This window comes from Gallus gallus, chromosome 6, assembly GCF_016699485.2.
Source record: "Gallus gallus isolate bGalGal1 chromosome 6, bGalGal1.mat.broiler.GRCg7b, whole genome shotgun sequence".
In the NCBI taxonomy this organism is placed as follows: domain Eukaryota; kingdom Metazoa; phylum Chordata; class Aves; order Galliformes; family Phasianidae; genus Gallus; species Gallus gallus.
Genome location: NC_052537.1, coordinates 17,220,938 through 17,243,079, shown reverse-complemented (window position 1 = coordinate 17,243,079; position 22,142 = coordinate 17,220,938). Strand labels below are relative to the sequence as shown.

At 46.3% G+C, this 22,142-nt stretch overlaps 1 protein-coding gene and 1 long non-coding RNA gene across 14 annotated transcripts in view; one reads left to right on the top strand and one right to left on the bottom strand.

Moving 5' to 3' along the window:
• Positions 1–22,142, bottom strand: part of PDLIM1 (PDZ and LIM domain 1) — a 40,038-nt gene that overhangs the window by 7,264 nt on the left and 10,632 nt on the right. For 5 of the 13 annotated variants that reach the window (XM_025151869.3, XM_040702796.2, XM_046943067.1 and 2 more), the window contains exons 2-5: positions 19,693–19,844; positions 11,352–11,436; positions 2,298–2,359; positions 879–1,181 (exon numbers count right to left, since the gene is read on the bottom strand). In XM_025151869.3, coding sequence (XP_025007637.2) covers positions 879–1,181; positions 2,298–2,359; positions 11,352–11,436; positions 19,693–19,844 — 602 coding nt within the window. Of the gene's footprint in view, positions 1–878; positions 1,182–2,297; positions 2,360–2,543; positions 2,735–11,351; positions 11,437–19,692; positions 19,845–22,142 lie in introns of those variants that run through there. The other 8 variants (XM_040702793.2, XM_046943068.1, XM_004942091.5 and 5 more) reach the window with 6 other exon arrangements.
• LOC121111134 lies at positions 6,890–10,011 on the top strand. The gene is made up of 2 exons (XR_005860791.2): positions 6,890–8,006; positions 9,736–10,011. It is a non-coding gene; the product is annotated as an uncharacterized LOC121111134 (long non-coding RNA).

Here is a 22,142-nt window from a genome sequence, read left to right as displayed (position 1 = left end):
CAGGGAGATCTTGTACTCGCTTTTGTTGACTCCTTTATTAGCAGCAAAGCAGCCCCAGCCATGTGCCTGCTCCTGGGGAGCACAGGATCACCTACAGCCCAACTGGTGACTCAGAGAGAGTAACTGCTCTGAGCAATAACGCAGCTGTGAATCCACTGCATCCTGCCATCACTTAGCAACTGTCACACAGCAAAGCCTGCCTGTGGGAGTATGTGGACCAGGACACTAACCTGCCTGTTTCTAACCATGTGATGCTCAGCCAAGTAGGGGACCATAAGCTCATGGGACCATAAGCTCATAGGACCAGCTCCTGAAGAGCTCTGCCTTGGTTGGAAGTGTTCCCTGCATGCCTACCACCCGCCTGGGCAGCTCCAAACCCATAAGCATTGCCAGCCAAAGAGGGAGACATGCAGGACCTGTTTCACCTAGAAATTTAGCTCTTCACACACAGCCATGGCTCAGCCAGCCAAACTATACCACAGCTGACCACATACAGACACATGTAGCAGCACCCAGCTGCAAAAAGCAGTCTTTTTGGTTTGGGAGGGGGAAAAAAAAAAAGACAGCTGTTGGAATAAAACACCCTCCCACAGAAAATCCATCCACTTCAAGTGGATCCTCCAGGAATATCCCTTAACTCCTTGCTGTATGCAGTACCAGACACATGGGCAGGCTGAAATGATGTTTTGGTGCTTGACACAAACACAATGCAGAGAAAGCTCCTGTGAAGTCATGCACCGCCTTTGGGAAGGTGAAATGTAAGTGTTTCCTTGTGACCATCCAGCACTGGGAGCCACAGACAAGGACAAGGCACTTGTGGACACAGACGCAGATGAGTGGATGCTCTGTGCTGGCTATGGAGGTGGCAGGCAGGTTACCTGGGGAAATCAGGGCTGATGGAGGAGATCTGCCCCTGCAGGGAATCCATGATGTTGCTCTGCGAATAGAGCTGCAGGGGAGAATTGAACTGCACGTGCAGCACCTTCAGTCCTGGCACCTCCACCTCCACAGGGCTCTTAGGGCAGGCCTGGGCCGCGTGCTTCAGTTGCTCTGGCCCCACACGGACCTGGCTGGACAGGGCACCAGGGCTGTGCCTGCCCCGTGCCTCCACACTGGGCGACTGCAGCGGGTTATAGACTGAGGCAAAGGGAGCCTGCTGTGCGCTCATCGGCGAGAGGCGGCTGTGGGCACACATGCCCACGTGGGATGAGCAGCACGGGTTGTGTTTTTTTGGGATGCATTTGGATTTTATGTGGTGGAATTGAAGGAAAGATGCAGAGGAGGAAGAAAGGAAAGAATTAAGAAGTTAACGAAGAGCTAAAACCAATACTCCAAGTGAAATAAATAGAATACTGTCTGTTGCTTGTGCTAGAGGGACACACCACTGCATACACCACTTTACATTAAAGGCTTTCAGCTGATGCTTCAGCTCCAGCCTCCTTACTCCAGGTGTGTCCACACACAAAGCAAACCACAGCCACTCCACTCACAACAGCAGTGAAGACACAGCAGCAGGGCTGAGCATACAGTCATGGCCCTGCTGTCCAGGCACACCACCCTCACTGCTGCCCCTCTTAAGCTGGTCTGGGCACCCTGCCGAGCAGCCATTGCACCTCCAATTCTAAAATAGCCACATTCAGTGGTATGGCTTCTCCCTGTCCTTCTTGCCTGTTTTGCAAGACCAAACTCTGCAGTACAATTTATTCACCTCATTTACAAGTTGTGTCAAACAGCCCAGGCTTCCAGGGAGTGCTCGCACCTGGAGGGGACTCCAGACTACACCAGGTGGAATTCAACTGCCAAATGGTCCCAACAGGTTAACACAAAGCCAGATTTCTTTTGTCCCTGCCATCCTTAACTCGGCCACTGACTATGGGCTGAGGAGCAAACATCCAGCACCTTGCACACCAGCTGCAACATATGCAGCTTTCAGAAAGCTCCTGTTTTATGGCTTCCAATTAAAAAAAGAACCTTGGACTTTTGGGAACAAAAAGTTCCTATCTCAAAGTTATGGTTGTTCCTCAAGTACAACCACAAAGCTTTCAAGGCTGGGATTATTTTAAGTCCCATTCATAAAATTATTCACACTGCTATGAAAAGTTTCATCTACATTTTAAAACTTGTGGGAAAAACTGTGTCTGGTCATAAAAATAGAAAGGTCAAAGCCTGTCTGTGAGCACCAGGCCAGCCGGGAGCCAAGATGGATGTTCTTCCTGCTCTAGCTGTACCCTTCCTGCCCAGCACAGCCACAGTGAGATACCCGCTGTACAAAGAGCTCACAGTGAGCTGTCAGGCACCTGTTCAGACCAGCAGGCTGGCACGTCATGCTGAATGCACGTGGAAACTGCGTCGGTCTCTGCTAAACAAAGAAATACAAGAGGGTTAATTTCATCTCTGCAAGACGTTCCCCACTCCCAGGAGATCTGCCCCTGTGTGCTGCATCCACTCTTGCCTGTCTGCTCCATCCCCTGTCCTGAAAGAGAGCTGTTCTGAGTTACATTTCCCCAGTTGGGTCAGGGCGCAGAGGCATGGACGATACTTACAGCTTGCTGGGCTCAGGGGGCCCAGGTGATGTCTTTGACTCCACAGCACTGTTGAAGGTCTGGATGTTTTCTGAGGAGTAGAGGCCCGCTGGGCTGTTGTACTGAGCAGTGATCACCTTGGGGGCAGAAGCCGTGGCAGCAGTGAAGGGGACCGCGCTCCGGTTGTGTGCACTTCCTATGTGCCTTATTTCCTGCATGCAAAGGAGCAGAGGCACAAGTCAGAGGTGCTCAGGCATGCAGGGGGATGTGGTGGGCAGCCCAGAGCAAGCAGCTACTGCAAGGGTCACGCTGGTACATGGTGTCACCTAGGAGCTCATTGCCCCAAAGATGGTGAGTGCCCTCAACATGTTGGCAGAATCCGTCTCCATCCTGGATGGCCAACATGGCCTCTTCAGGCTGGCACTCAGGAGGGGTGCACAGGTGATGTGGCAGGAATGCAAGATCTCAAACACAACCACAGTATGAGCTCAGCTGCTGCACACCTGGGAGCTCTGCAAGGCTATGGTGAGGCACAGGACCCACCTTCTCATGTAAGACTACAGATTTTAAGTATTTCCTGCAAATTCTGAAAGTAGGGTTGATTTCAATGGACAGTGAAGATGATGGGCAGAAAAAGGAGCACTCTTCAACAGCAGCTGAAAGGCTGACTTTCCTGAGACAAAGGCACGACAAAAAGAAGGAACCTGACATAACTATAGATGTACTAGACTACACCAGCTCCTCCAGCAAAGACTGGGTTCACAGCTTAATTTCATGAATAGCTTAGGACTCTGAACAGAAAAAACATTGCCCCAGTAGAGGTGGGAAGATGACCGTCATTAATATAAAGGACTGCCCACAGACAGTGATGGCTAGATGCCTTGATAAGATCAGAGAGCTCTTTAACATCAGAAGAATCACCCAGACATTCTGGGCTTGCTGCAAACTGGAGCTTCCAGAGGCATTAGTGGATAATCTAAGAGAAATTTCCAGGTAAATACAATGTAAGGAAAGACCATTCTGAATCACATGCAGCACTAACAAAAAAATGAGGAAATCTGTAGCCCCACCTGCAGCTCAGCAGGCTGGGAACCACAGCCCTAGGGCAAAGCTAACAGCACCCAAGGCTTGTTCCTCCCAGAGAAAGTCCTTGGCAAAAGCAAGGAGGGAACACAATGAGGCCTCAACAGAGAAGGCAGAAGAAAGTTCACAGAGGTGACTGAAATATTCAGCACTGAAAGATGGTACAAAAACATGCATTTTGAGAAGTCTGGGCCAGAGGCTGGGAATGGCTTTGTTACTGGGCTAGCACCCACTGGCACAGGATCAAACAGGGCCCTTCTCAAACACACTGGGCCCACAGTTCGTCATAATTGGCACAACCGGTTTGCTTCCCACTCCATGCACATGCTAACTTCTATAGCAAGGAAGTGAGCTTTCACTGCCCTTTCAATGTCTCACGGCACTTGCTTGATAGAGCTATAGTTACAGAATAAACACTCATTAGAAACTAGCATGACTAAATTCCCCTATAGAGTTGTCTTCAAATCGCTTTCATGCCCCAAGATTTCCTTATGCAGCTGGCTAGTGTCCCTGAACAGACAGATGGGAGTTGCCTTGTTCCATGGCATAGACGAGGCACAGCACAGGACCCCTTACAGAAGAGGAGTGCAGGTCCAAAAGCACTCATAAGATACAAGTCATTTGCAATATGCAGGGTAGCTTGAGAAGTTCAGGTGTGGGATGACAGGACTGCTCTCCCACAGCTTTCTGGCCAACACAAATGGAAATCAGCCATGAAACTTTCCCACACACCAAAGGAAGAAAGACCCTGGAGTAATTAGCTAATCTCCTTTGTTACAATCTCATTCGAAGTGCTCGTAAAAATAGTCTTTCCCATGGCAGAAACTGTGGATATTAGCAAAAAATAATAATTACTTCAGCCTGTAAATCACACCATGGGGAAAAGTATCAGTGGTCTTTTATCAGCATTAAATGCATATGTTAGCACACCATTCGGAGGCAGCAAGCAGGAGAGAGTATATGCAGATACGCATATAAGTAGTCGGTTTAATGAAAGACAGAGGCAGAACTTTTAGGCTAAAGGAGTTATACTCTTAGGTCACATAGGCTTAAGTTTAAATCACATCACAATCTGTGTTGTGCAAACACTTCAGTATTAACCAAGAATTAGAGAAAAGGAAGTAATTTAGGGTTTTGTTTTGTTTTTTAATTTCTAGTTTCCTAAGGAAGGTTTCCTTAGGAAAGTCACAAAGTTTCCTAAGGCATCTCAATTCCATGCTCTGCACACATGTGGACACGTTCACATCCCCACCAAGGACTTCCAAATCTGTCAACCAAGCTCCAATCAGTCTGACAGAGTGACAGAGGCCTGAAGGACCATTAAGCATCCACAAAGATTGAGAAAGCAGGGAGCCAGATGGAGGAAAGAGATGGAAATCACACCAGTGCCTGGACTCCAAGAACTGCAAGTTGTGCTTGGGTGCTGAAGCCACATTGGAGATTTACTTGCCAACAGGTAAGTTTTCTGCTGTTTAATACCATTCAAGTCCATAAACTAAGCTTCCAGAAGTGTCAGGACGTCTGTAGCAGTGCTCACATAGCTAGAATTCATGTGAGACTATAAGAGAGCTTAAAAACAACCTAAATAGAGAAATCTGTACTGAAGAGGATGTCCGAAGATTAGGTCAGGAAAACCCTATCTCAAGAAGAACACTGAAGATCTGTAACCAAAAGGTCTACAGAGAGTATAGCAAAAGCAATAACATTATAAGGAGCATTTTGGATAACCCAAATTCTCCATCACTTTGTCACACCACGCTGCTTTTTCTGCTCAAGCAGGGGAAGGAATTTGTGAAGAACAAGTGCTTTCATGTAGCAAAACAGAGATCAAAAGATAACCTGTTCTCCCTGTCAAATGCATTTACCTAGGGATTTGCCAGACCTGCCCACCAGGCTCTGGGTTGGGCAGTTGTTTTGTGAAAGCCCCAGCACCAGGAATTGTGTGTTTATGTGAGAGTCTGCGATTTAGCACTGGAAAAATATCAGAAATGGGGCAGTCCCACACCTGGTCACCATCAAGCAAGAAACATACCACAGTGCTGCAGCCTTTTCCAGGCAGGGAGCTGCCACAGCACTGCTGTGGTACGGGGAAAACATCCCCACACCAGGGCAGGAAGCGTTTCCGACCATGCCGGCGTCACGGGGAATTTTGTAGGAGAACAATGGCCCCTTCCTCCTGCTCACAGCAGACCATGCTTGGGGATGCCAGGCCTGTGAAATCAGTATGGCTGTGCCCTCCCATGCGGCATGGCCAGCTGCCTGCCCTGCAGATGAATTGCGAGCAAAGTCCACCTCAGGTACAGCCCGAGGCTCCATGTTATGGAGTCCAGGGAGCTCAAGGAACTCCTACTTGGCACTGCAAACAAGCAATCAGCACCCAGACACTGCAACTGCAGGAAGATGTTCTCCAGCACCCCCAGCAGCCCTCAGAGCCAGCCTCGCAACCCAGCCAAACCGCGTCCCACCAGGCTGCAGGGATGGAGCCTTGGATGCTGGAGTGCCTGCCTCAAGAGCCACGCCAAAGGGAAACACGATTAAAATTTTCTCGGCACAAATGTTTACTCAGCTCAAAGAAAATGGGCCCCTGACCAAACCTCAGCAAAGGAGAGAGCCATGCATGCAGAGAGCACAGGCCCGCAGCCAACGTGCCTGGCCCCATCCCCATCCCACAAGGCCACATGCAAAGTGAAGGCCATGCTCGTGCCCAGGAGCATCAGTACCTCTGCAGAGCCTGTCCTCACAGCCAGCTCCGACTGAGGGAGTGTTTCACCAGCTGCAGGCATAAGGAGCGGTGCCTCCGCTTTCACCTCTCCCTCTGTTATTGCTTGGGGTTTTTCAGCTATGGAAAGATCTTTTGCAATGCTTTGAAATCTGATTAGAAATTAGAAAGGGTTTGAGGCTTTGTTATTGTAGGGGGGTAAAACAACAAGGCTGGCTTCCCACATCCTCTCCCTCCACGTCCTTGAAGCATTCCACATCCATGCAGTAACGCCTTTTAACCAAAACCAGCGGGTCACCATATATTGTTACTTTATATACCTATTGCTTCATACATTGCCCACGCACACTTAGCCTTATCAAAGACCAGGCCTACCACACACCCAGTTTCTATAGCCCCAGTCTTCCTGGTATCCAAGGAGATAAAGTATACAAGACGGAAACAATGACATCACCCCGCGAGGACAAGGATGGGGATAGGGCAGGCACTCTCACAAGAAGCCTTGGGAGGACAGAAGCAGCTGTCTGCTCCTGCCATCCCACAAGTACCATGATTCACCTCCAGAACTCCCTCACTCCCCCATCTGCAAGTCTGGACCTTGTTTCTTTCTTTTTTTTTTTTTTTATCCCCGCACTCCACCCCCCCCTCCTTGTAAAGAACATTCTTGAGCTTGAAAGACCTTATCTTCTATGGTTAAAAAGAGGTGATGTCAAAGTGAGAGCTTTCAGCTTGTTTTGGAGACAGTCCTGGTACTGACCACCCTCAAAGCCAGTCTCTCTCAGTCACTTCCTACATGATCTCACTAAGCACAGAGACCTTGGCCCACTGACCCGGCTGTCATACAAACACAGGAAAAAGCCAAACCTTCTCCCAGAGAGCCCAGGTTTGGCAAGGCAAGGCACAGACTTGGAGATAACAAGATTGTGAGTTCATTTTACTGACAAGCAACACAGCAGCACAGCACACATGGCTCTGGAGCTTAATGCCTGGCCCAGGCTACCAGAGAGCATGGCAGTTTGAGATTATCCTGACCTCAGGTCATACCACAAGCATTAATATTAGCTTAGTCACCAAAATAAGTCATTCTCCTGCTTGCAATTGCTTTTCCCAAAAAAGTTAAGCAGAAGGGACAGGCGGACGTGTTATTTTAATCTTTCCCACTGCAGTGCGGAAAAGCTCTTGATGGGAAAATGACATTGAGTGAATGCCCTCATGATCTGGGTGAGAAGTGCAAGTGAAATAATTCAGTAAATATACGAAGAAGTCTCCGTCATTTCCTTCCCATCGTGTTGCCATGGTCACACCCAAAACAAAGCCAGCTCAGCAGCATAGCCATCTCTGCTGACAGGCTGCTGCACCTTTTGATGAAACACGATTTTGTCATCACTTTTGCCTTGGTTTAAAGTGATATAAGAGGATAAAGATAACAGTAATGAAATAAGGCCGTAGGTCTTTCATTTGACAAGACTGGCACAGACAGTGAAGCCAGTCTTGGGATTCAGGACTTTGGGGAATGCATGGGAGGTTGTGGAATGCCTCTTTTTTTCCTCCAAAGGCACTGAAAAGCATCTTGAGCTTGCATTCCAAGTAAGGGAAAATACTTGCACAGACAGATGCAGCATTTCACCACATGTCAGCCTCCAGAAAGACTACAGATGTAAACAAAAAGCTTATTGCAAATGGTAAGAAGGGTACAAGCAGTGATCTTAGTGTCTAATTAACCACTTCTTGACATAAACCAAAAGTTATTTTGCAAAATCACTCTCAAAGATTTAACTATACAAATGAAATGGGAACATGCAAAGAAGGTGGCCAGATGCTGAGAAGTTTCAGTTCAGATAGTGAAGTTGGGGATCAATGTCAAATAGTACCTCATTTTAAGAAATGGAGAAACTTACTTGAACAATTGCTGTCCAATCTCTACTGCAAAGGCTTAAAAGCATTTCTTTTGAATCTGAAGTAACTCTATTCACGTATATGATGGTATTGCTACATTCAAATGGCTGTGAGCAAATACAGTGAGAAGCATCTTCAGAAGACAGTGGATCAGGCCCTGATGAACTACTTGGACTCAGCATGCCTTATTTTCTTTGGTAAGGGACTTAAGTGCTCTGCATAAGAGCGCTGCCAAGGGAAGCACATGTATTGTTTATCTAACTGCCCTGCCAGTGAAAACCTAAACAGTTCAGACAGCACTGCCTTCAAAGAGTCAGCTCTGCTCATAGCTTCTACCAGTACTGTCTGAAAATGAGCTCAGCATCTTTGTGGGAAAATTCCTACCAGTTTGCCACACTGGTATATACACAGCGTCTTCTGCATGCTGCTGCTGGCTCTGGTGATACCGTAAATACACAGCCCCAGATAAACCCAGCTGAGGTCTCACCGCGGATCTGGCAGAAGTCAACACGCTATGCTGATATCATGCTGCAAGCAGACAGCCCTTGCCACAGATCTCTACTAGCTGCAGTCAGCTACTGAAAAAGGAAATGGGTGTGTATTTAAAAAGTATTTAGAAAAGAAAAGAACACACCTCAAAACCTGATGGTGTTCACTAGCCTTTGGCACTGTGAAGCAGAAAGGGTAGATTGGAGCTCATGGTTTGGAGATATGAACCACACATCTCACACTGCTAAATTTCCCTGCTCCAGCCCACATCTGGATTAACCCATGTGAAGAGTCCTGTGCTCCAAGCACCAGCAAGTACCACATATTGCAAAGCCACTACAAATGATTTAATTGGCTCCATTTTAAAAATAAAGAGAAGAAGGAAGGCAAGACTTCTGTGGGAGCTTGAATGTCACTCCTCACACCAGGAAATAAAACTCTTCTGGAGTCAGTCACAGGGACACATAGGCCAGCATTAGCTCCTAGTGCTAGACTAAAACAAGGGTCACTGACCAGAAATAGGGTTTATAAAAGGAATCTTTCTGCAGTCATTTTCTTGACAAATTCTCCTGCTGAAGTCAATTAAGGATTGGTATCACAAATCCAACTGTGCCAAACTTTGAGGTGACAGCATCAGCGTACCTATAGGGGGGCCAGAGCTAGAACCAGAAACAGGGCTAAGGTTAGGCTATGGTGGAGGTGCACTCCACGGCCCTGATGAATCCCCTCCGGTCTTTGTGATGCCCTTTATGTGAACTTCAGAAAGGAAAGCTGAGACTTCCATCGCCTCACCCGTTACTCATGTCCCTTCCAGTTCTGCACTGCAGTAGGGACCTGTGCATGACTGTAGAAGATGCTTTCACAGGGCTTCTTCCTCACTCAGTTCTCCTGGGCACATTGAAATTAATGGAAAGCTTATCAGATCAGTTGCCTAAGGCTTAGTTTTTGAGCTACATATCTCTGTCCAGACACAGATATCAGGGGATTTCTACAGCTGGTTCTTCCCTTTTTTTTTTTTTTTGCCAGTGCTGACCTAAGGATCACCTAGGAGAAGCATTGCTGCAGCATACATACACACTTAAAGCCAGTGAAGGTTCTCCCTTCAGTTTCTACAGGACAAGGTGAATTTTGTGCTTCGACTGACAGGCATTAGGTACAGATGCTGTGGCTGGACCACCTCTGTCTCTTTGCCATGCAGCACTGCCCAGCTTGCACTTCAGAAGCACGAATTTACCCTGCATGTTGGAGTTCAGAGCCTTTCAACACCCAGTGCAGAATAAACCCACAACTGACTATCAAAAATGAAGTGTCTTAGTGAGATTTACTGAGTGGTGAAATCACACCATACGACAACTGCACAGACAGATTCACCAGCTGACACTAGGTTTTTACAAAGCACCACGACAAAGCCTATTTTGTTCTGAGATGTAGCACTAGGAGGGAACTAAGTTACCTTTGTGAGACCACTAGATGAGGTTAATTTCAAAGACTGTGCATTATCCACCTTTCCAGAAACATGCTTTTTTAGATACCAGCCCCCAAAACCTTGCAGGGGAGTCTCAGAACTGACTCTGTCCTTCTCATTCCCCCAGTCCCAAGGTTTGCAGCAGAACACCTCCAGGGCAGAGGACAAAGAGCGGATCCAAGCCCAATGGTGTCATGGGCAGTGTCGCTGCACGGCTACAGCCTAAGTCCAAATGGCTCTGTTTCACATCATGCTTTGGCTAAGCATGAAATTCCTGGAAAATGCAGCACCATGCTCTGAGCCAAGCAACACACAGCAGCTTGGCATGAAAGGGAGCATGGATCGATCCCAAGTCAAGTCTAGTCAGGGCACTGCTGCACACACACTACTTCAGGTTCAGGCCCTTTCCATCCCAAAATTAATTTCTTGTTTATTTGCTAAGTCAAGCTATTTTTCTCTCCTCTCATTTTGCTAGACAGATTCATAGGGGAGATGTACTAGGACCAATGTCCACTGTCATGGTCAAAATCCAGAAAACCCCCTTTAATTTTAGCATAGCTGTAGATCTGTGCAGTATAATCCTCTGAACCTAGCCTAGGCAGCATCTTGCACAGGTCACTGATATTACTACATTTACTTGATAGAAGCAGCAGACTGATAAAGGCTACCAACAAGTTATAAAACCAATTTCCTAGACAGAGCTTGCAAGATCTGCTACACAGATAAAAATATAAAAGGCTGATATGTTTCTCTTCTGCTTCTCCACAACTAGACTGGTAATAGCAGTCTGCTAGTAAGAGGGAAAAAACAACAACTGCACAACAAAAAGCAAAAAACAGAAGACACAATCATTTTCCATCCTTCTTAAAATCTTTCTTATCTACAGAAAAATCAACAGGCTCAGCAATAGTAGTGATGATTCAATCAAGCCACACCTGCACAGTACCTTCTGTGTGCTTTATGACAGGTTTGAGCAAGTTTTCCAACCAGCTCTCCATGGCAGCAGGCATCTGACTACAAGGGAGAGTGACCATCTCTGAAGGCAAACACGGGGCACGCGCTACCCACAGTGTGACAGAGTGACACATGATCAGCATCTTTGGGTACCAGGTCAGAAACCACTCTAAAGTCAGACAGGAGGAAGTAGGCACAAGCATGCAGATACTCTGTTCCTTACCTGGGGTTGGGAGGCCAGATTCATCTTGTAAGGATGCGCTTTTCCCTCTTCATTTACAAGCGGTGACCAGACTTTTGACTCCGTTCTGCAACACATGAATTTCCAATAGTTAATTTACCTCCATTGCATCACATTGCACATCATGAGCTGCACATCGTTATTAGAAGACTTGTTTTCAGGTCATGAACTTCATCTCCACCAAACTTTTATATACAAAAGTAGGAATCCACACAGCTCATCCTTTGGGACCCCACTGATGACACAATAGGTGTGGGCTCCAACCCAGGCAGCAGATTTAGGGGGTCACCCAACAGAAGATGGAAACATCCCTGAGATGCATACCCTTTAACTGAGACAATTCAAATTCCTGAGTCTTCCAGCTTCTATGGGTAGCACAGAAATGGAACGATTCTTGTCTGCATTGTATATACAGAGAACATTTTGTTCTTGAACTTGGGTTGCTGGAAATATTTCTTGCTTTGCGTCTGCAGAATTTTCTTATTCATAAGTAAAATCCATGTAGAACAAACAGAGGCTTTTGGGAATCATGGGGGAAAAAAAAAATGGGTCAAAGTCTGCAATGGGACTAAGAACTGAGATGACATGATGTGTCCAAGAGAAAGTCTGCATAGCCTTTACTAGTCTAACCCAGTTGCAGCCACCTGAAACACAGATCTATGATCAACACCAGCTGCTCCTACCAACAGCATTCTGGAGTTTTGTTGTGCCCCATAGAACAACAGAAAAAGTAGTGAGGGAGAAATAGGAATTAAGGTTAGATTTGTTTGAGATTCTTTGTCGGAAATACATGCTATCTAAGATTCTCACATGTACAGAGAGCACTTAGCTTTGAGGAGGGACCAAGCTCTGCTGCTTCTGCCAAAATTTGTAATGGTGGGGAATAAAGTGGCTGCAGTGAATGAAAACCATCAGTGTTAAATATTACACAATGCAACATCTAGACAGCTGATGAACTCTTTGGATGAGTTTTGAAAGCCATGTCCTGTTTTGACAGGAGATCCTGCAACTTTGTAAAATCTGCAACTGCAGACAGATGTTCTTCCCAGATATCTGTGGGGTCAGGGCCAGCTACAGTTTAAGTTCTTAGTTAGCAAAACAAGATTGTTTCCACTGAGAATTAACTGGATAACTGCAAAGAGACTTTAAGCAGAAAAGGCTTATAAAGCTGACAGGGGGTAGAGAAACAAGGTATAGAGCTACCCACAGTAAATTCAATCTGGTCTACTCTCTTCTTCTAAAAGCCCTCCAATTTCAGTACATTTTTAAACAAAAACAATGAAAAAACCTTACCTGTGTTGCACATGTATATCCCAGACACCTACTGCATAACTAATGCTTACACCCAGAGAGCAGCTCAGTGGGAGGAGATGGCAAGCAACCCTCACACTCTGGGAAGAAGAGAGTTTCTATAGGGCATTCATTCACCTGCTACTTCATCTATTGCACTCTGGACTTTACACAGAAGAAACCCTGCCTGAAGCCTGCTTTCTGAAGTACCTCCTTTCGCAAGAAAGTAAGCAGGCATGGGTCACACCAGACAGCATCCCCTGCACACTTTGAGTCAGGTACAGCAAACCTTTGGCTTGGGGCTATTGCATTCTGCGGGAGCAGCTGCAGTGCCAACAGCCTGCCCCATCTAACCCCTGGCATCGGATGCACTAGGGCACACACAGACTGAGGAACACAAATATAACAGCTGCATGGAATCAGCTCTATGACAATCTAATCATTATCTTGCCCCAACAGCTGTTGTTACTGTGGATGTGCAACATACACCAGGTGAGTGTAAAATAATTATTCCCTTCTTTTTTCTGGTCACCAGTGCTTTAGGGTGCCTGAGGAACCAGTGATTTTACCCACATCACAGCTGGGGAGTGTAATTAAGTCACAGCCACCTCTATGGTGGCCGCATTTTGCACACAAAGACCATATTTGCACAGAGGGGAACAGCCCACTGACCAGCATAAAGCCTCGCTCTTTGGAAGTGTTTGGAGATCACGTGTGACCTCTGGAAAACGTTGGGGCACAGCAGAACACATGGAAACAAACACCTGCCAGCCAGGCTACAAGCAAGTGGACACTGGCTGGAGATGAAAGAGCAGTTCAGAAAGCATTAAACACTTCAGCTGATTTCTAGCATGAGGCATCCCTGGTGCCAATTCTCACTGACCCCGATTGAAGCACTTCCCAAGTAGTATTTTCTTCTGCAGCAGTTTAATATTGCCAAATTTCAGAAGCAGCGTAAGGTCTTACTCAGGCTGCAGATTTAAGCTTGGAACAAGCCAATATACATACACAGAGCAGAAACCTCTTCCCAGGGCCCCAAGGGGTTACCTTCATCCCACTGCCCCTGGCTTGGTGCATATGAGGTGGCACAGCACATTGGTCTCCAGCGTCTTGGAGACATCTATGGCCAGCTACCACAGCCAACATGTTTCTGCCCAGATTTTGCTCCCTTTTCTTGATAGCAATGCAAAAAAAATCCCAGTTTGTTGCCCAGCCTGCTGCCATTCCGATCTGTCACTGGATATAAATGGAAGCAGCAAGGTCACTCCAGGCTTTACTTTCAATCCAGTTTGATGCTATCCAAATAGAAAGGTTAAACAGCCTGCACAGTTGTCCCTCTAAGGCCAGGAGGACAAAGCTTCCCTTTGTCTTCACAACAGCTGCCACAGAGCCCTTCACTTGCTCTCACAACAGCCCATTTATGGCCCCAGCAAAGCTGAAGATGAGATAGCTTTGCTTGGGACATGTTGCCTAGTGGGTCCAGCACAGCACATGTCCCATCCCACCACACCACCATGGAAGCTGCGATCTGCAGGTCATTGGTAGGACTGCAGCAATGCCTGCTCTCAGTAAAGGGCTTCTGCCACCAGTGCCTGTACTTGCACTGAAGTGAGACAGAGAGAAATGCATCCAAAAGGTCACTTCAGTCCAACTGCTGGCCCAGGACTTATCTTCTGGAAGGCTGGAAAGTAGGGATATGAGGCACAAGTCAGCTGGACTGGTTAGACTGATCACATCTCCACCATATCTGCATGTGTTCCCATCACTTATGGGAAGCAGGGAATGGGCAGCTAGTTCAAATCCAAATTTAATTTAGAATATATTTTCTCCTATATACTCCAGCAAAGGAAGTGACACTCAGTGCAGAAAGAGGACAGAAATATGACTGTTAGACAAACACAGGAACACCTGCCAGGAAAACGAATAGTGGGCATACAAATATATAAACCTCATCACTTCTGTGGTTTACATTTCTGTGCTGTTTCCTTACCACAGGAGAGAGGGCAACCAAGAGTAGGCCTGGGAACGAGCCATGCATTTGCTGTTCCATCCAGGCAGAAACCAAGACCTGAGATAAGAATAGATGCTAGCTTGGATACAGAAATACTGGTAGGAAGGAGAGGAAGGAAACTGCATGCAAGTCAAGGCAAGAATCTGGAGAAGTATTTGTGAAATTCATCATTTTTCACGAAGCTTGGCTTGCGTAAAGTATAACACAAGCAATCACAAGAGGCTAGATTTTGTTATCAGTGCTCTGCTTGCAGAGCTAGGCCATAGCTTCAAGGGAAAATTCAGTGCTGGAAAATGAGGATCTAATTCTCTGGCCAAGGATTGCATAAATAAGTTCAGTAAGAAAGGCACATTTACATTCTTATTTCAAACACAGAGAGGGGCATGAATAATTTACTAAAGTAGCAATTGAACTCCTAAAATCAGAAAAGTTTTCTCTACAGCAGAAGGTTCATTAGGTGAGAAATGAGGAAAGACTTAAACAATTCCTCTTTCAGAAGCTCCCAGGGTTTTAGATAAGCAACAAAGGATAAGGCACACCAACAGTTTCTGAACTAGCCAGCTACAGAGTTCACAGCTTCTGCCTTGCTGAAGAGGGTGTAACAGCATGGCAAACACCAGGCTTGACTTGCCAAAATGCCTTTGAAAGCACTCATCACTGGTAAAAGCTGCTGAGAGAGCTTGGGAGCATGAAGGCAGCCAGGAGAGCCATGAGCTGCCGGAGGTGGCCGCTCCACATCTCCTTATATAGCTGCGCACAGCTCCAGGCTTCTCAGGCCACAGGCATTATTAGCATGATGACAGACCTGGAAAACTCTTGCTGGCAGGGAAGCAAAAAGCTAGCTTAAATGAGTCAACAAACTCTGCGGACTTCCTAGAACACAAACCCAAGCCTATTGTGGCTTTGTGCAGCCACAGTTGAACACTGGAACACGTGGAACAAGGATGGGGAGCTTCCCACAGAGAGGGTGCAGCTGAACCTATGAGTATGACACAAAAGACATTCTCTGTCTCTGTCTCCCCTCACTCCTTCTCCATAAGCATTACACAAGATCCCTTTTGACAATGCACTTAACATCTGCTGGTAGCAGATTTGACTTCCCTGATCTTAGCAGTTTTCAATGAAAAAAATGCATAGCTTCATTCCTTGGCATCACTTTTACCAGAGTAACAGACTGTTTTGCAAACAAAAAGATGTATTAAAATATCATACGCTGGCAGCAGGGCTGCGGAGTGGGAGATTGGAATGTGAAGAAAAGGACAGTAGGAGCAGAAAACGAGATAACGTTTGCACTCTTTTCCACAAATCTATTCCTGTTACCAGCCCAATCAGCTTCCAAACACAAAGGAAGGGCTTTAAGAATATTCCTTCTTTTGTTAACAAAACATAAATACCCTATTTACCTTGCAGTTGCTTGTGACTGTACATGAGCACAGCTTTGCTACTCACTGGGTGACTACAGCCACTTCTTTCAGAGACTACTTTCACCTGTACTGCAACTGGAACGAGTATTTTTCCAGTTCTGCCCATCTGTAGCTACTGCTACACAGAGGTGCATGCCAAATTCACTGCAAGCATCAGTGATGCCCTGGACTTTGCGGCTGTTGGTTGAGTTTTTGTTTCTTGATCCTTCCTATCTTTGGAGTATTTGGGGAAAAAAAACACACTTGGATGAGAAAGTGCTCATTTTTCCAGAGGAAAGTGACAGCGTTCTCCAGACTGCTGGACACATCCAGCTGCTCACCTCCATTAAAAGGGAAATTAGAGGTGCACATCGGAGAGGAGCAGCCAGGGACAAGGCTTTGCTTGACCCTCAAATGTCAGTGCTACGAGGTACACACACACATCCACTGCAAAAAAAAAACCCAAAAAACAGCTCTTCTCAAAGACTCAAGATCCCAAACTTCCTTTCTCCAATGAATGCAAGAGGTTTAAAACCCCACCTGTGAAATTACTCAGTTTGGCAACCAGGTGGTTTTGAGTTGACTGAAGTGCAGACTTCAATCTAAGTTGGACTTTCTATTCATATCAGAGAAAACTGTGGTGCAGAGCTTGAGTGTACACCACTGAAGACAGTAACAAACTTTTCCCTCGTTTACTGGGAGCTATGTTTCTAAGGACTCCCTGTTTGGAAACAAGAAGCAAAATGAATGAATAAAGACTGAGAAGAGGGAGGTAACCTGCTAGACTCACTGTGTCCAGCAGGAAGTGTGTGTGTGTGTGTGTGTGTGTGTGTGTGTCTCAACACTGTAGAAGAACCACTTCCAAGGCTGAAAGCAGACCTCTCCAGCTCTGCTCACACATCACGCAGCAAAGCACCCGGCAGCACCACTTAGAAAAACCCGTTCAGAGAAAACAGTTTGGGACAGACTTCAAACCTGAGAAAAATCAGTTGATTTCTGCCAACAATAAGTTTGCCCCTTTGGGTGAAAAAAAAGCAGTCCAGGCACATTCTCTCCTGCTAGTATGTCGATCCTTTTTTAACAGTGACATGTTAGACAAGATTTCCTGCCTACAATCTGATCTGAAATATTTCTGGGCTGTTACCCTCGTTTAGGAAAATACCGAAACAGGAAACATTGGAATGCTGTTGATATTCGCAATCAAGTACACAGTACAAACAGCATTTCCTTTACCAGAAGTGTTTAAGCCTCTCTGGTTCTCTACATTTACACTTCTCTTAAATAACCACCAGCGCAGCCAAAGATGAGGACATTTTAACCACTCAGCTACCACTAAATGAGAAGAGGGTTGCATTGATGCACATGAACACACATGATATTTGTTTAGGTGTGAGAAAGAAGCACAAGAACAAGATGAGCATAGCACCACACTTCCCCAGAACATCCCAGCCTCCAGCTGTTTGCAGCCTAAGGGCTTTCTGCAGCAGATACTACAGTGGTATGTATCGCCCTTTGCAGACTTGACTTCTATAAATACATCCAGTCTCCTCTTGAACTCATGTACAATTACAGCATTCACAGTACAGTCACAAATGATGCCCCCATTGTCACAACAGCAGTGTCCCTTCATGGAACTGAAACCTTTGACATGAGCTCCAACAGATGTCTGTAAAAATCCCTCCTGGCACAACCCTACTGCTACTCTGAACACAGATCTGACAGCGTGTTGCACACATAGCTCCATGAGCAATCATTTAAAATTAATCAGGTATTGACTTAAAAACCTCTAAGGACCCACAGCAACAGCTCCAGTTACAAAGCTGCTGCCCTGTCAGCCCCAGAGCCTTTGCCAGCAGTCCATGCCAGCACAGCTGCTTTGTACATGGATCCAGCTCATGAGCTATGGCTGTGGAGCATGGAGAGCCAACCCAGGAGCTGGTGGTGGTGAAGCACAGGCGATTTCCTTCCCTCTTTGTATCCAGGCAGCTGCCTAGAGAGCCACATCCACAAGAAGGTGCAGTTACAGAGGCCCAGAAGGAGACAGCTGAGGGCTAGGGATAAAGTATCCTCAGGAGATAATGATGAGGAAAGAGTGTGATGCACAACTGCCTTTTGACATCAAAGTGGTGCTTTTTTCCTCTGAGAAAGCATCCTGTGGTATCATACTTCCACATACAAGCCCTCTAGCAGCTATCAAACCTCCAAAAAAGTAAGCAGTCCTTCCCTAAGCAATATCTAAATCCCAAAGAACAAAGAGGACTAAAGACCTGAAGGCCCTTAGGGACACCTAAAATGGATTTTATACAGAGCAATGGGCTCCACTGTTAAACCCGGGGTGAAAGAGTAATTAGATCATTGCTTTTCACTTCCTTGCACTGTTCACTCTCTTTGGCCATTTAGTCAGCAGTGCTTGTCTGCTGTGACAGACACTAGCAGCAGTGTCTGTCACACACTTCACGGTGTCTCATTTAAAGATGGCTTTGAAAAAGAGTTGGGCAGTTTCAGCTCAAAGCCCTGCATGGTTCCACTCAGCTGCACACCCAGCTAGAAACATGCCTCCAGGCAGCTTCCACACCCAAGGCTGATAAGGCATGGGGTAGCACTAAAGTTAACGGCTTGGTAATTAACATTAGCAAACATTTTACAGACTCAATGACTTGTAAGACTGAGCCTGCTCAGCAGCTGAAAGCCCTGGCCTCCTCTCCTCTCTCCCAGCCACAACCACACAGCACTGGCTTGCTAACCAAGAAGCAGGACATTTTGGGGCAGCCAAGGAACACTCCTCTGCAGGAAGGCTGTCATGTTAAGGGCCAGCATGAGAAGTGCCAGGGCTAGCAGGCTGCCGTGCCACTCACCACCCATTCACGCTGCCTTTCCTCTGCTCCTCTTCTCTCTGTGAATTCCCTCAATGAATTATCAGCCTTTTTTTGGCCAAGGCCCATCATTTCTTCTTCCTGACCTGGGAAATAATGCTGAATTGCTAGCATTATGCAAGTTACAGTAAAAGACTTTCCATTATCATAGAAGAGTCCCAAACAACTGAGCTACTGTGTTACTTGAGGCGTGCTTTTGCACCTCCCCTGAATCTGCTGTGAAGTTGGTACCCACAGCTGCAGTTTGAAAGAAGGGTAAATCCCCAACACCCCACCAGGCTCTGGTCAACTTCAAAACGAACAATCTTTCTGAGTCTGTACGTAGCAAAAACTAGATAAATAATAGTTTGGACAGCACACAACCACATATGTTAACTCCTAAATTATTGCAACTGGAAGGAAGGTAATCTCTGATCATATCCGTCTGCTATGAGGGAAGTTTTCATAAGACCTGTCTTGGATTTCTTGCTGTCAGACGCCACAGAACAGGCTGACAGACTCTGACAACTTATCAGCTGATTTCTCACTGGGAATATTGTTTTCATAAGGTCAAAAGTGCAGCAAATGCAAGCAGCATTAGGATTAAAGGCTGAAAGGCATCACCCTCTTGCAACTGAGAGCCTGGCCTTACAAAGCAGTAAGAGGTCAGGTTAAACAAACCAGCATGAAAGGTCTGCTGCCAAACCAAAACACAGCTACTGCTCACTCCACATCCCCCCCTCTCCCCACCCACCATGGTGACATACCTGCTGACCGTCAGGGTGAGCTCATCTGCACAGCTCTTGATTTTGTTCTGCGCCTCAAGGTGCGTCATGTTATCTGTGTTCACTCCATCAATGGCTATGATCTGGTCTCCTATACACAGGTTGGCTATTGCAGCTTTGCTACCTGGAGTTACCTACAAGAAAACAAAACTAGTGAGCAGGCTTCCCAGGGAGCAGCTTTCCAAGTAACATTTGAAAGATGGCTGGAGCACCCTGGGCTTCTCTTGCTGGTGCCTGAAAGCAAGGAGATAAAAACTAACCAAAGCAAACTGTCAGCAGAAATCTATCTGGATACACATCTCTTAGCACTCCTCTATGAATGTTAGGATTAGAATTCTGTTCTGGCACCCACAGAAAAAGATTTTGTGGGAGGCAGGGGTGGGTAAGTGACGAAATTGGACAAGGGGAATGGTTTTAAACTAAGACAGGGAGGTTTAGGTTAGATATTAGAATGGCCTAGGTTGAGAAGGACCACAGTGATCATCGAGTTTCAACCCCCCTGCTATGTGCAGGGTCACCAACCACCAGACATATTAGGAGGCAGTTTTTCACTTAGAGGGTGGTGAAGCACTGGAACAGGTTGCCCAAGGAGGATGTGGATGCCCCATCCCTGAAGGCCTTCAAGGCCAGGCTGGATGTGGCTCTGGGCAGCCTGGTTGAGTGGTTGGTGACCCTGCACATAGTAGGGGTTTAAAACTAGATGATCACTGTTGTCCTCTTCAACCCAGGCCATTCCATGATTTTATGATATATAGTATTCACAATCAAGGCAACTGCCATTGTAGTTGTAAAAACCACAAGGATCAACATCATGGAATGGTAATACAAGAGGTGTAATGAGAAAGGACAAACAATAGAAAGGTGCTAGAAGGGAAGGAAAAATGGATGGCTCCCCCACCTCTGAAGATGCAGGCTCACAGGGGAAAACTCCACAAGGGAGGGATCTCCAATCAGAGATCCTTCCCCAGTGGCAGTCAGCCCTTAAATGAGGTCTAAGAGAGGTGCGGCAGGCACTTCTCTGGTCACAAAGAATTGCCTCACCTGTGCTCCCAGGGTTGACCGGGTCCTTTCCACAGGTGCTCAATCAGTGGTTCAAGCCATGACTCAACAGTTACCATACAGTAGTAGAGAGCAAAACACTGAGAACACAGCTCTACTCTTTGCAGAACAGAGAGGTGCTCTCCAGAGCAGAAAATGCTAAGAACAGCCAGGAAATTCTGGCTTCTAAGAACAGATATACCAGAAAAGGGAGAGAGAATCAGAGTCAATGCCAATCTTGAACACCTTCGTCTGTTCCATGATCTCATTTGCTTTCTTCGTGAAAAAGATCTGGCCTCATGATTTTGAACTGTACCTTTAACAAGATAGTTTAGCCCAGGAACAGGTGCAACAGCCTCACTGATTTCAGTGTGATTAATACCAAAGCAGTGCTTGACCTAACAAGAGGATAGCGAGGCAGAGGGGGATCAGTAAACTCATTTTTAAACTGCAAACTGGCCAAACTTTCTGAAAAATCACCAGCAGCACCTCCAACCTCCTATCCTGACCTCACCTTCATACATTCTGATGTATTACATCTCCTTTTTCATGCATGATGCTTTGCTTCTCAGATATACTCCAGCATTGCTCAAGAGCTGCGGTGCTGTCTGAGAAGTGATGGATGGGAAGGAGCTCAGGGTGATCTCGCTGTGACCCCAGGCAGGAGGCACTATGCAGTAATGCCCCCAGTATGGTGCTCCTTGTGAAAAAAAAGAGATCCCAGCTAAAACTTGACATTTTCAAGCTAATCAACCAAAAAGCTCACTTATTTTTCCCTACTTCTGCTAAAGAGATGTCCTTTTAACAACACAAACTCTTAGGGCCAGAATTATTGCCTAGACAGAGGGTGAAGAGTGCCACATCTGCTTGCAGCTTTGCAATCAGTACATAAGATTTTGTGCAGCTTTAATGACTGTGTGGGAGTTGTATCATGACTACTGTGACCTTTCATCAATTATTTAACAGGCAGAGGAAATGAGAAGGGTGGACTGCTCCCAAACAGGAGTACAGATTAAAACATGCCTTGCAGCCGGGACACACCTCATTTATGAGTTTGTTGCAACTGGTATTCATTCTACACATTCGTGCTAGGTTTCAGCATGCTGGAAAGCAGCTGAGCAAACCCTACAGAGCTGTCAGACATAAACAAACATTGTTCACAAGACTTAAAGCGCTCCTAATGCAGGACTGGATGGCAAATCATTCCCCCTAGGGAAACATTCTCCTCCCAGAGGCATCATGCATTAGCTGCAGTCACTGCTTTCCCTGGGCTAAAAATGCTCAGCCAACAGGAAAGAGCTGACAAAAGGACCAGACAAGGCACCAGGTGGACAGAAAATCTACTTTAAATGTGAAGATTATTGTCTGCCAAGCTGTGGCCCTCAGTTCATCAG